At 44.5% G+C, this 12,986-nt stretch overlaps 1 protein-coding gene across 1 annotated transcript; it reads left to right on the top strand.

The window, feature by feature from the left end:
* The first annotated feature begins 4,036 nt into the window (after positions 1-4,036).
* On the top strand, positions 4,037-6,205 carry cebpa (CCAAT enhancer binding protein alpha). The gene has a single exon (XM_030377363.1). The coding sequence runs from the start codon at positions 4,301-4,303 to the stop codon at positions 5,234-5,236; it is 936 nt and encodes a 311-aa protein (XP_030233223.1). The 5' UTR covers positions 4,037-4,300; the 3' UTR covers positions 5,237-6,205.
* The last annotated feature ends 6,781 nt before the right edge of the window (positions 6,206-12,986 follow it).

Genomic DNA, 12,986 nt, shown 5'->3' with positions numbered 1-12,986 from the left:
AATTTATTGTATGAAGGGGCACCAGAGGGCACCCATTCATTTTTTTCACATGTAAAGGGCAGCCAATGAGGCACTTTCTCTCGTCTTCACCTCTCTAGAGGGCACTTTTTCAACCATGGAGGCACGAGGGGGGGGCGATTACCCCCCCTACCCCCCCACCCTGTGTCCGCCACTGGGACTATGGTTAATAGTTTTAATGTAAAGGCTGACTGGGACTAGGGTTATTAAAGGCTTACCGGGACTAGGGTTAGGGTTATTAAAATAGTTTTCACGTAAAGGATGACTGGGACTAAGGTCAGGGTTGATAAAAATGGGTTTTATGTTAAGGCTGACTAGGACTATAAAATTGGTTGTAAAGGCTTACTGGGACTAGGGTCGGTGAAATTGGTTTTTTTCTGTAGAAGCTTACTCAGACTAGGGTTGGTAAAAAAAGGTTAATTTAAAGGTTTACTGGGACTAGGGTTAATCCAAAGTTTAATTTATAAGATTCCTGGGACTATAGGGTTAGTAAAAAAGGGTTTCTTGTAAAATTGGTTTACTGGTACTAGGGTTATTAAAATAGTTTTCACGTAAAGGATGACTGGGACTGGGGTCAGGGTTGATAAAAATGGGTTTTAATGTTAAGGCTGACTAGGACTATAAAATAGGTTTAAATGTAAAGGCTTACTTGGACTTGGGTTGGTAAAAAAGGTCAATTTAAAGGCTTACTGGGACTAGGGTTAATAAAATGTTTAATTTAGAGGATTACTGGGACTATAGGGTTAGTAAAAAAGGGTTTTAATGTAAAATTGGTTTACTGGTACTAGGGTCAGGGTTTATAAAATTGATTTTCATGTAAAGGCTTCCTTAGGGACTATAGGGTCTGGGTTTATAAAATAGTTTTTAATATGAACTACAGTTAGTAAAATATGGTTTAATGTAAAGGCTTACTGGGTCTAGGGTTATCAAACATGTTTAATATAAAGGCTTACTGGGAGGGGTTATCAAAACATGTTTAATATAAAGGCTTACTGTGTCTAGGGTTATAAAAACATGTTTAATATAAAGGCTTACTGTGTCTAGGTTTATAAAAACATGTTTAATATAAAGGCTTACTGTGTCTAGGGTTATAAAAACATGTTTAATATAAAGGCTTATTGGGTCTAGGGTTATTAAAACATGTTTAATGTAAAGTCTTACTGTGTCTAGGGTTATAAAAACATGTTTGATATAAAGTCTTACTGGGTCTAGGGTTATTAAAACATGTTTAATGTAAAGTCTTACTGTGTCTAGGGTTATTAAAACATGTTTAATATAAAGTCTTTCTGTGTCTAGGGTTATTAAAACATGTTTAATATAAAGTCTTACTGTGTCTAGGGTTATTAAAACATGTTTAATGTAAAGTCTTACTGTGTCTAGGGTTATAAAAACATGTTTAATATAAAGTCTTACTGGGTCTAGGGTTATTAAAACATGTTTAATGTAAAGTCTTACTGTGTCTAGTGTTATAAAAACATGTTTAATATAAAGTCTTACTGGGTCTAGGGTTATTAAAACATGTTTAATGTAAAGGCTTACTGGGACTGGGGTTAGGGTAAGTAAAAAATATATTTAATTTCAGACCTATTGTATAAACCCTAAACTTACACCCAGTAGGGTTAGCATTTATAGAATAGGTTTACTTTTTACATAAAGGCTAACTGGGAGTATCATATGGGGTTAGTAAAATACGTTTTAATGGCAATGTATAGGATAATGGGACTAGGGTTGTTCAAATTGTTATGATGTGAAGGCTTACTGGGACTAGGGATAATAAAATAGGTTTTCATGTGCAGGTTTCTTGGAACTATTGTTATTAAAATAGTTTTAATGTGAAGGCTGACTGGGACTAGGGTTATTAAAGGCTTACTGGGACTAGAGTTAGGGTTATTAGAATAGTGTCCTGTAAAGGCTTCCTGGGACTAGGGTTAGGGTTATTAAAATAGTTTTCCTGTAAAGGCTTCCTAGGACGGTTAGTAAAATAGGTTTTCATGTAAATGCTTACTGGGACTAGGGTTAATAAAAAAGGTTTTCAGGTAAAGGCTTACTTGGACTAGGGTTAGGGTTGGTAAAATCGTCTATCATGTATAGGCTTACTGCCTCAGATCATCCACAGGACTAGCAGGTCAAACAACCTTATCAGCTGACTGTTAATCATTGACTCCTGGCAATTTCTCTCCACCCACACACACACACACACACACACACACACACACACACACACACACACACACACACACACACACACACACACACACACACACACACACACACACACACACACACACACACGGTCAGATAGAAAGGCAGGAAAAGAGGGGGTCAGAGAGAAGGTAAAGAGATAGAGTTAGGAACTAGCCAGCAATTTCTCTCAAGCCACTGTAACATTATAATTGTATCATAATGCAGGGTCTGATTCATGTCATGTCACGTCATTATTTCAGCATAAAGGTCTTTACCAGGTCTTAATGTAGACTTTAGCATGCTTTCTCTTGTAGCACTTAGGGTGCCTAGATATTGTAGATTTGTAGGGATAGCTTAATATTAGACCATTTGAGGTAGGTACCATTTTGAAGCTAAATTACTGACTCTAAATGGACAATGTTATTGTTTGACCGTCCCATAGTTAGCTACACAAACCAATTAAGATAGGTAGGCCTATATCTATCAATCGCCAACACTAAATTATAGGCATATTAATGATTCTGTTACAAAGTTAATGCTGCCATGCTTTGTTGATCATTTGTTTGTTTGTTTTCGGTTGTTGAGCATTTGTTAATTGTTTATAATTGTTCAGCCCAACATTTAAGCGTAAATGTATATTCAACTCCTTAGGTCACTCTTACTCATCTCTCCTCTTGATGTCTGTCTGTCAGTCTTTCTCAAGATTCAAGATGCATAGCGCTCTAAAACTAATGTTAACATTCTTCCCCCCCCCCCACCCCCCCCCCCCCCCCCCCCCCCTCTCTCTCTCTCTCTCTCTCTCTCTCTCTCTCTCTCTCTCTCTCTCTCTCTCTCTCTCTCTCTCTCTCTCTCTCTCTCTCTCTCTCTCTCTCTCTCTCTCTCTCTCTCGCTCTCTCTCTCTCTCTCTCGCTCTCTCTCTCACTGTGGATTTCCTGCGGCTATCGACAGAGGGAGCTGACAGTCCATGTGTCTCTCCGCCGTATAGTCGCAGCGTCGTCCTCTGTAAACCGCTACTCTAGTCACACACACAAGCTGCATTCAAAATAAATGTTATTAATCATAAATGGGTCAGTGCATTAAATATACCAAAATGAATAACACAGAGGATATAACAAATTGGGGTTTGCGTAAACCTCCAAATAGCTCCCCTTGTCTCGGAGCCATGAAGAGGCACAGCGTGCGTGAGAGACAATTCGCACACGCAGACGCATCTATTGTGAGTCGTGCGTCCTTTATCATCCCGGGTATCTTTCTATATGTTTCATTTCCCTACTTCCAAGTGCTGGAGCTCACGACACGGGCGTCAGTTGTGGCTGCATGCGTAATTAATCAGGAAGGTGTGCTGATAAAGAGCGCAGACGGGCTACCTGCTGCTGGGGGGTCGTTCTCACTAACCACGCTCTCTTCGTGTCCTGGGGCAATTCAAGTGTCTTTTGTGACACTTGAGTTTTATATCAAAACGGTGGGCTCCTCATCACATTTTAGTGCACAAATGTGTACAACGCTAAAGTACACTTCAGTCCATTTCTTGAGGGCTGATACATAATCAGTCAGACACCCTAAAATAAATAAAGTAAATAAAAGGTTTGCAGACTAAAACTGAAAGTCAAAATGACCAGCGTGATATAAACGTTTCATGCAGCACCAATAAAAGTGACAATGTCTGAACTCCATTGTATATTAAAATTAGAACACAAATCAACATATGTGAAATAACGTGCACATATTTTAACCACAAAAATGTCCAGTTGAAGCTGCGGGGCTGCGCGCTGTTCCCCCCGCTGTGCGCCCGCCCCGCTGTGCGCCAGCCGGGTATAAAGGGGAGGTCGCGGGGCGTTTTGACAGTTCTGCGGCTTGGAGGCTCTAGGTGACAGTCAGTATATTAGACTTCCCGAAGAGAGAAGAAGAAACCGTCTGCTACAACCTGTTGACTGTTGTGAGTTGAGACGCGCTTCTCGCTTGTTTCTTATAGGAGCGTGAGAAGGTTCAGGACCTGTACTTTGCTCTCCTCCACCGGCCACAGCGGCTTTCAATCGCATACCGGAGCAAGCTGGATTCCCGGAGTTCTTCACCATGTGTGGCGGGGTTTAGGTACTCAATGGAGCACGCTAACTTGTACGAGGTCGCCCCTCGGCCGCTGATGACCCCCGTCGCCCCGCACAGCACCTGCTACAAAGACCCCCCGCAGCAGGGCGACTTCCGCCACATCAGTGAAATCTGCGACAATGAGAACTCTATCGACATCAGCGCCTACATCGACCCCTCGGCCTTCAACGACGAGTTCCTGGCAGACTTATTTCACCACAACTCCAAACAGGAGAAGCTGCGACTGATGAACGGCGAGTACGAGTACAACCAGGGCAGCAGCGGTCACCCGGGCCCCCCGCCGCACCAACAGCACCAACAGCACCAGCAGCAACATCAGCAGCAGCAGGTGTACCCGGGTCACCCGGGCTACCTGGACTCATCCAAACTGGAGCCCGTGTTCGACAGCCTCTCCACCAGGATCAGACCGGTGGCCATCAAGCAGGAGCCCCGGGACGACGATGACATGAGCCAGTCCATCGCGCCCAACTACCCTCATCACTCCCACCACCCCCATAACCCCCAGCACCTCCCGCACCTCCAGTACCAGATTGCGCACTGTGCGCAAACGACCATGCACCTCCAGCCCGGGCACCCGACGCCGCCGCCGACCCCCGTGCCCAGCCCGCTGCAGCAGCAGCACAGTGGGGTGACCGCGGCGCACATGAAGATGCTGGGTGGCGGCGAGCGGATCAAGAAGAAGCGCGTCGACAAGAACAGCCCCGAGTACCGCATGAGGAGGGAGAGGAACAACGTGGCCGTGAGGAAGAGCAGAGACAAGGCCAAGATGCGCAACGTGGAGACGCAACACAAGGTGGTCGAGTTGGCGTCCGACAACGATAGGCTGCGCAAACGAGTGGAGCACCTGACCCGGGAGCTGGACACGTTAAGGGGCATCTTCCGACAGCTCCCTGACGGCTCCTTTAAACCCATGGGCAGTTGTCAGTGAAGCCGGACTATAAACATTTTGGACTTACATGAACATTTGATGACACATACTTGTATAGTTGGACACTGCTAGATCCTGAGGAGGAATCAAAAGTGCGCAACAGTTGTTGAGGGTCAGGCAGCTGAGAATACATGTGCCTTTCTAACACACAATAAGCTCATCCCCGCGTCTACACGGTGGACTTAAAGTCGTCTTGTGCCTTTTTGTATAAAATGGTGTGATTTGTCACGCTGGACTTATATCCGTGCAGCTAAAGCGGGACACGGTCATTTAAACCACAACCGTCGCCTGTTTGGGGTGCAAGTTACCAACAATTTCTCTCTACATTCTCTTTATAGCGCTGTACAATTCACAATGCTTAAAGACTCTCTTCATATGTCTGTGTGTGTTATTTACATCAATAACTGCAGTTTATTGAACATTAGGCCCATATTCCATGGTACAGAATATATCCACTTGTTGCGGTCTGCAGAATGCCCAAAACAGACCCGAGATCAGCTGTGGTATACCTGCGCAACCTGCTGTGTGCGCTAAAGGTTGTCCAAACGCGTTAACGCGGCAAAATGAAGCAAATTGTATTTTTCCAGAATGTCTTACGGTTACTGATCTTCGAGTCGTGGACCGTCGTTGACTATTTATGTGTTGCCGATCAGAGGGGAACGCGAGAGGGCTTCTATGCAACGCGTTCACCTGTGAGTCCGCGCTGTGCACCGTCCGAGGGAACCACCGCCCTTCTCTGTGCCTTCAACCTTTTATGTGCTCTGAACGCTTTAGATTCATCTCGAACTCATTTTAGAGTAAGAAATCAAAGACAAGGAAGCACTTTGCCAGTTACGCCAATGTTATACCAATGTTTCGATATGTCTCAATTGTAAAATACAGCTATATATTTGTTTATGTGTGTGTATTCACCAAACATGTCTACATAATTGTAATAAAAAGTGCCCATTTTACTTGGCTTGTCCTGAATCGGTTTTATACTCCTGGTTATTTATTTCTATGTCAGAAATGAAAAAGTTGATAAAACCCAAATATTGATTAGCACATTATTACATTATAAATGCTTTAAGATATAGCCCATGGGGATTCATTAAGATACATGCAATCAAAGGTTTAGGGTAGACAGATCATTTTAAAATAGTCTTCAGATAAAGTAGGTACAATTAAATACAAACTAGTATTAGTATAAGTCATATTCCTGTCGTCTCTTGTTCTCATTAAATACCGCAAAGCATCTGTGCTCTAACACATAATCATTCACCCACATCTCTCTATCTCGCTGCCTTATCTATTCTATCTCTGTCTTCTCCAGCCATACCTCCACCTTTCTCTCTCTAACCATCTCTCCATCCCTCATCTTCATCTATATCTGCCATTATAGTGTGCAGGCTTCACACCATCGAAAACAAACAGTTTGGTGTCAAAAAGCCTGAGAAATACAATTGAATCTGTTACTCGTCTCCCTCTCTTACTCTCTCTCTCTCTTAGACTCTCTCTCTCTTAGACTCTCTCTCTCTCGCTCTCTCTCTCTCTGTAAGACAGACAGATTTAAGGATAGACTGTGTAGTTATGTACCCATAGTATGTGTGTAAATGTATATGTATGCGTGTGAACTAGACCTGTCCTCACTTCCAACAGAGAAGTGAGGACCCTCTCCCCAGCTGACAGCTCTCCAGACGGGACCAGCCAAGGCCCTGGTAACAGGAACCATGTGACCCAAACCCTGGTAGCATGAACCACGTGACCTGGACCGTGGTAACTAGGAACTATGAGACCCGTATCCTGGTATCATGAACCATGTGAGTTTTCCAGCGGGACCCACCATAGAGAGAGTCACTTTCTTATGATTTGCATATTGTTTGTATCAAAATTGACATTGACATGAATGGCATTTAGCAGACGCTTTTATCCAAAGCGACTTACGATCCGTACATTTGTCAGCAGGAAGGGAATATATCGCAATCAGTACAGTTAGGACAAATGCCAAGTAGTCACAATTGATAGGTTAACCCATTCCCCTTATGCAGCACAGATGGCTAGGATAAGATGCTACACGATGCTAAGTACTATTTTTTTTTTTTAAGTGCCAGAACGTCCAAAATAAAAGTAAGTGAGGCTCTTGCCAAAGCAGGGGTGCGACTCTGCAGTCCTGACATCGGCAGGGAGTTTGTTCGACCATTGCGGCGCCAAAACAGAGAAGAGTTGTGACTCTGCTGTGCGACCTTTGCTTGCTCTTAGCGATGGCGGTACCAGTGCTGAGGTCGTTGGGCGGAGAGCTCCAGCCCGGGTGCGCCGTCTGACCCACGCTTGGAGGTAGGCAGGGTCAGGGGCTTGTAGGCCAGTGTCTTGAATCTGATGCTAGCTACTACAGGGAGCCAGTGGAGGTCTCAGAAGAGGGGGAGGGTCACATGACATACACAAACGTGTGTTAACGAAGTTGTTGAACTCCATGTTGACAATATAATGATGATGGTTTGTTACCTGTAGAGTACACTGACCTTTACCAGATAAAACTAAATGTTTAGAATCGACCAGGACCTCCAGGTGATGGTTCCTTACCTGTTGAGATAACTCCGCTACCTACAGTTTGACTAGTTCACCGAATTAAATGAGCGTTTGCTAGAAAACTTCCGGAACATGTGAATGGAGGCAAAGACACAACCATAAAACAATGCTATGTTTTTCATCTGACTTATGCCACTGGCGCTTCATCGCACCAGAGTCACACAGTATCGTATTTTAGCTTGTGTGTGTGTGTTTGTTTGTTTGTGCATCTGTTAGTGTGTGTGTGTGTGTGTGTGTGTGTGTGTGTGTGTGTGTGTGTGTGTGTGTGTGTGTGTGTGTGTGTGTGTGTGTGTGTCTGGGTGCACTCGCCGCCTGTATCCGTGTGTGGGTCTGTGTGTGTTTGTGTGTGTACACAGGAGTAAACCCATCTAACTTCTGTGTTTGGATGAGTCCATCTGCTGCTGTGAGAGAGAGAGAGAGAGAGAGAGAGAGAGAGAGAGAGAGAGAGAGAGAGAGAGAGAGAGAGAGAGAGAGAGAGAGAGAGAGAGAGAGAGAGAGAGAGAGTTGTCTCAGAGACAAAGGTTGGCCAGTTCCTGCTATGGCTGGAACACATTACTTTGCTCTTTTCCTGCTCTTACCCCTGGCCTTCTCTCTCCCTCCCTCCCCCCTCCCTCCTCCCCCCTCCCTCCCCCATTAATCCCAGAGGAGATACAGTGATGAAGAGCAGTGGTCAGGGTCCCAGGGGGCTACAGGCCGATGTGTCGTGTTTAGGAAGTCATTCACTCATGGGGGTGGGGAGGGTGGGGATGTCTTGGATCAGATGACTTTTACATTTTTAACTGAACTGAGTGTCACTGAAAGCCAAAGATGTTTGTAGTGGGTCTCACACGTTTGTGTAAGTGTAGAGAATGTGTGTGTTGATATGTTTGTGCAAATGTGTATTTGTGTGTGCGTGTGTGTGCGTGTGTGTGTGCGTGTGTGTGTGTGTGTGTGTGTGTGTGTGTGTGTGTGTGTGTGTGTGTGTGTATGTGTGTGTGTGTATTTGTGTGTGTGTGTGTGTGTGTGTGTGTGTTTGTGGGCTTATGTTTGCCTTCCGGTGTGCATGCTTCAGCTGTGGGGCACTTTATCTCTGTATGTAAGGTCTGTTTGTCAATCCACTTTTTTGTGTTTGTCCCCAGATAAAGTTTAACTAGCTCTTTCTTTGACTTGGCGCTGGCTCCCCTGCCTGGAGAGACGGCGCCTAGAACAGCGCTTGGGGAACGCGGCTCCTCACATGTAGGAATCAGAGGAACCGGCAGGAACCCATAGCACTGAACTGAAACATAGTGCCTTTATGTTCAGAGCTGGTCTATGTGTGTGTTAGTAGTTCTACGTTTGTGTGTTTCTGTATGTTAAGAGTTGGATGTTTATGGGTACATGTAGATCGATGCCTGTGTGTGTGTGTGTATGCTAGTATGTTGAGAGTTCTACCTTTGTGTTTGTGTGTGTGTATGTTAAGAGTTCTACGTTTGTGTGTGTATGTATGTGTATGATAAGAGTTTTACGTTTGTGTGTGTAGATCTGTATGTATTTATCTTTGTATGTATATGTGTGAATAGATGTGTGTGTTGGTTTGTGTGTCTGTGTGTATCTATGAATGTGTGTATTATTGTATGTATGTGTGTGTGTGTGTGTGTGTGTGTGTGTGTGTGTGTGTGTGTGTGTTTGTGTATAAATGCATGTGTATGTTTATCTCAGTATGTCTGTGTGCGTGTGTGTGTGTGTATCTCTATATGTGTGTGTGTGTATTTCTGAATGCATTTTCGTGTGTGTGTGCGTGTGTACGTGTATCTTGGTATGTGTGTTCATTTGTGTGTTTGTATCTCTGTCTGTATGTTTTTTATGTATAGCTCTGTAACCTACTAGGCTGCTCTGCCGTCATGGTGGCCGCTAGGGATCCTTCAGCAGAGTGTGTCTGTGAGACTGTTAGTTCAGCCCCACAGCATGCTTTCCCAGGGGGGAAATGTGAGGCGGATCCACGAATGCTTGGACGACAGTTGTTTGTGTTGGTGTGTATGGGAGACACGTGGTGTTTTATAAGGCAGTCTGAGATAGCTTGATAGTGGGGCATGCTAGTAGATACATGCACCTTTTAACACTTGAGTGAGCAAATGGTCCAAGCAGGACACGCTCGAAGCTACATGAACCTTTTAACACATAGTTAGCAAAGCCTCCTATAGCGTGAGACGCTGGCAGCTACATGCGTCTTTTAAATTGTTGAGTCAGCGGTTCTAAGCGCGACATGCTAGCAGCAACATGCACCTTTAAACACTCGAAAGAGCTTCCCTAAGCCCGACACGCTAGCCACTGCATATGCCTTTTAACACGTTGAATAAGCATCCCTTAGCACACCACTAGCAACAACAAGTTAGCAGCTACTGATGAAACTTAATTTTAATCTTCTGTGGTGTCGTTGCTCAGGCTGAGTATGACTTGGAGAGTGGTAAATGTTCAACACGTGGTTTATTCAGAGACACAAGGTAAACAAGCTTGCACTCTGGAGGTGCTTCATGAAGCATCTCCCTAATACAGGTATATTCGGAATGGTAAATAAGCCACGCCCACAGGTTCTAGTTTACCCCGGTAAACCTTCAGTCTGTCCTTGAGGGCGGTTTGGCAAAGAGGCCGTGCCTGTATTGTCTGACTTATCTCAAACCCGTGCAACTGCATATGGTGTTGTGTCGACCACTCAATGTGTAGAATAGGAAGCTATTCAGGACTGGTTTTAGCAGTACAAATATGGGGAGCGTATCTATGTTCCCCGGGTCCTGTGTTCCCCGCTTTGTATATGACCGGGGAACATAGGACCCTGTGAGCAAATCTTTTTTTCGTAGGATGGTAGGGGCAAGTACCGCCTTTTCCACCTCTGATTCGCCTGTGATTGGTTAGAATGGCTCTCCTCCGATTGGTTATGGTTAGGGTTAGGTTTAGGGCTAACCCTCACCCTAACCCTAACCCTAAACCTGACCCTAACCCTTTGCACCCGGGGAACATAGGACCTCGGGAACATAGGGGTGCCCCCCAAATATGTGGTCCTATGAGGTACTGACGTTATCTTGAATACCATTGGGTCTAAATATAGCATAGACTAAATTGATAATCACTACATTCACCATTCAACACGTTGAGGTAAATCATCTTAGATCAACAGAATAGCAGATACATGCAGATACATTTAAAACACTGGGATAGCATCCCTGAGCGTGACATTCTAGCAGCTACATGCATCCTAAACACAGTGAGTTAGCATCTCTTAGCGCAACACGCTAAAAGCTACATGCGTTAGTTAACGTAGTGAGTTAGCACCTCGTAGCGCAACACGATAAAAGCGTCATGCACCTTTTAACATGTTGAGTTAGCTTCTATTAGCGTGACATGCTAGCAGCTACATGCGCCCTTTTAACACGGTGAGTTAGCGTCCCTTAGTGCAACACGCTACAAGCTACATGCGCCTTTTAGCACATTGTGTTAGCGCAGCCGAGCCTTCTTGCGCCGCCACCGCCGCCTCAACTTGTTTGTTTTGTTTCAACTCAGCACATTTCTGCTCTTGTTGCATCTTAGGTCTGTTTGAGTTGGAACCATTCAACACTACCCTTCTCACACCCCCTTATACCACACACACAAACACACACACACACACACACACACACACACACACACACACACACACACACACACACACACACACACACACACACACACACACACACACACACACACACACACACACACACACTCCTGACAGCTAACTGCATTCCTGGGTGGTGTTCAGCTGGATAGTGGTGCGGTATTTACACTGATAGATTAGGTTAATATATGTATTAACTTTGGGTGATTAAATGAAATGATGAAAGGGTCTAATTTGATGTTATAGTTGAAATACTGAATTATCCATAACGCTGCATCTGATACCATCCTGGACAAACCCACCCACGAAAACCTTCAAAAACATATTTTGTTACGGCTCCAGCTGGTCTCTCTGTCTAACTTCCTTGTTCCTTCTCTCACATGTAAAACTGTAAAAAAGGTACACTTTGTCTAATCAAATACAAAGGTCATATTAAAGTGGCGCTTCCTTCTGGTGAATGTGTATATGTATATGGGTATATGGGTGCTTATGCAGATATGGTTCAAGAGTTTGTCTTAACTTCCTGTATAGATCTATTCCGTTGCATTATTTCTTATAATCCTAACCTAGCGCAGCGCCTTATGATAGCTGAGGGATACAGGGTCCAGGCTGAGAGGATCTCACCAGTCCTGAATCGTGATCATATGTTCCCCTCACACGCAGGTTGGTATCCCCAGGTAATGGGTTTGTACATGGGGAAAGTAAGCATCAGTAAATCCATTATTCTATTATCTAATTTTATTTTTTACTTTGAGAATTACACCTGGATTTCAGTTGCATTGTAATGCAACCTGACCGCAAGACACTGTGACGCTACCGGTGGTGAGACTAACAGCAGATCTGGCGTGAAAAGAACGGTTAAACAGCAATTAATGCTTTCCACGGTCCTCTAAGTTTGCAGTCTTGTCTACATTGAATATCATAAGGAAGTTCTAAGGCTGCGGTCCATCGTTTCTGTGGGGAGTACCGCACCTCATCATCGCCTCAAGGCTGGACTCTCTCCACATGCTGGTTCTACGCTCACTCCAGCTCCAGCGTTTCTTACCACAAGTTACGTCAGATTCAACTTCGTTTGCTTGTGTGCGGGTGCACTTTGCAAAGGCCAAGCCAGCTGCTCAAGTTAAACGAAAATGAAAATACAGAGTAAAATGGATTTGAATCATACATGCCTCACACAGGAATAAAGTGGGGATGCACGTTGCACTGGAACGAAGCCATGGTTGTCAGTGAGACAACTCCTTCTGATGAAAATATGTTGTGCTGATCAGACCCAGTCTTAACAGACTTCAGCACGAGCCCCCTCAACCTAAACCACCTGAAGGGCATAGGAAAGACTCCCTAAAAACGTAGATGGAACAAACATGGACACGGAACACAGAAGTGGAATACTGTATTCCCGGGAGTAAGAATAGTTGACATGCTCATTGTTGTTCGGTCTCTCAGGCACACAGCTGTACTCACAATAAACGAGCAATCACAACTTATATAATTGTGTGAGTGTGTGTGTGTGTGTGAGTGTGTGTGTGTGTGTTTGTGTGTGTGTGTGTGTGTGTGTGTGTGTGTGTGTGTGTGTATGTG

This window comes from Gadus morhua, chromosome 14 (genome assembly GCF_902167405.1).
Source record: "Gadus morhua chromosome 14, gadMor3.0, whole genome shotgun sequence".
In the NCBI taxonomy this organism is placed as follows: Eukaryota; Metazoa; Chordata; class Actinopteri; order Gadiformes; family Gadidae; genus Gadus; species Gadus morhua.
The sequence above is the reverse complement of the archived record's forward strand: the minus strand, read 5'-3'. Positions and strand labels throughout refer to the sequence as shown.

Bases quoted from the DNA above. Each gene is read 5' to 3' on its own strand.
- cebpa (XM_030377363.1), top strand. From the start codon at position 4,301: ATGGAGCACGCTAACTTGTACGAGGTCGCCCCTCGGCCGCTGATGACC.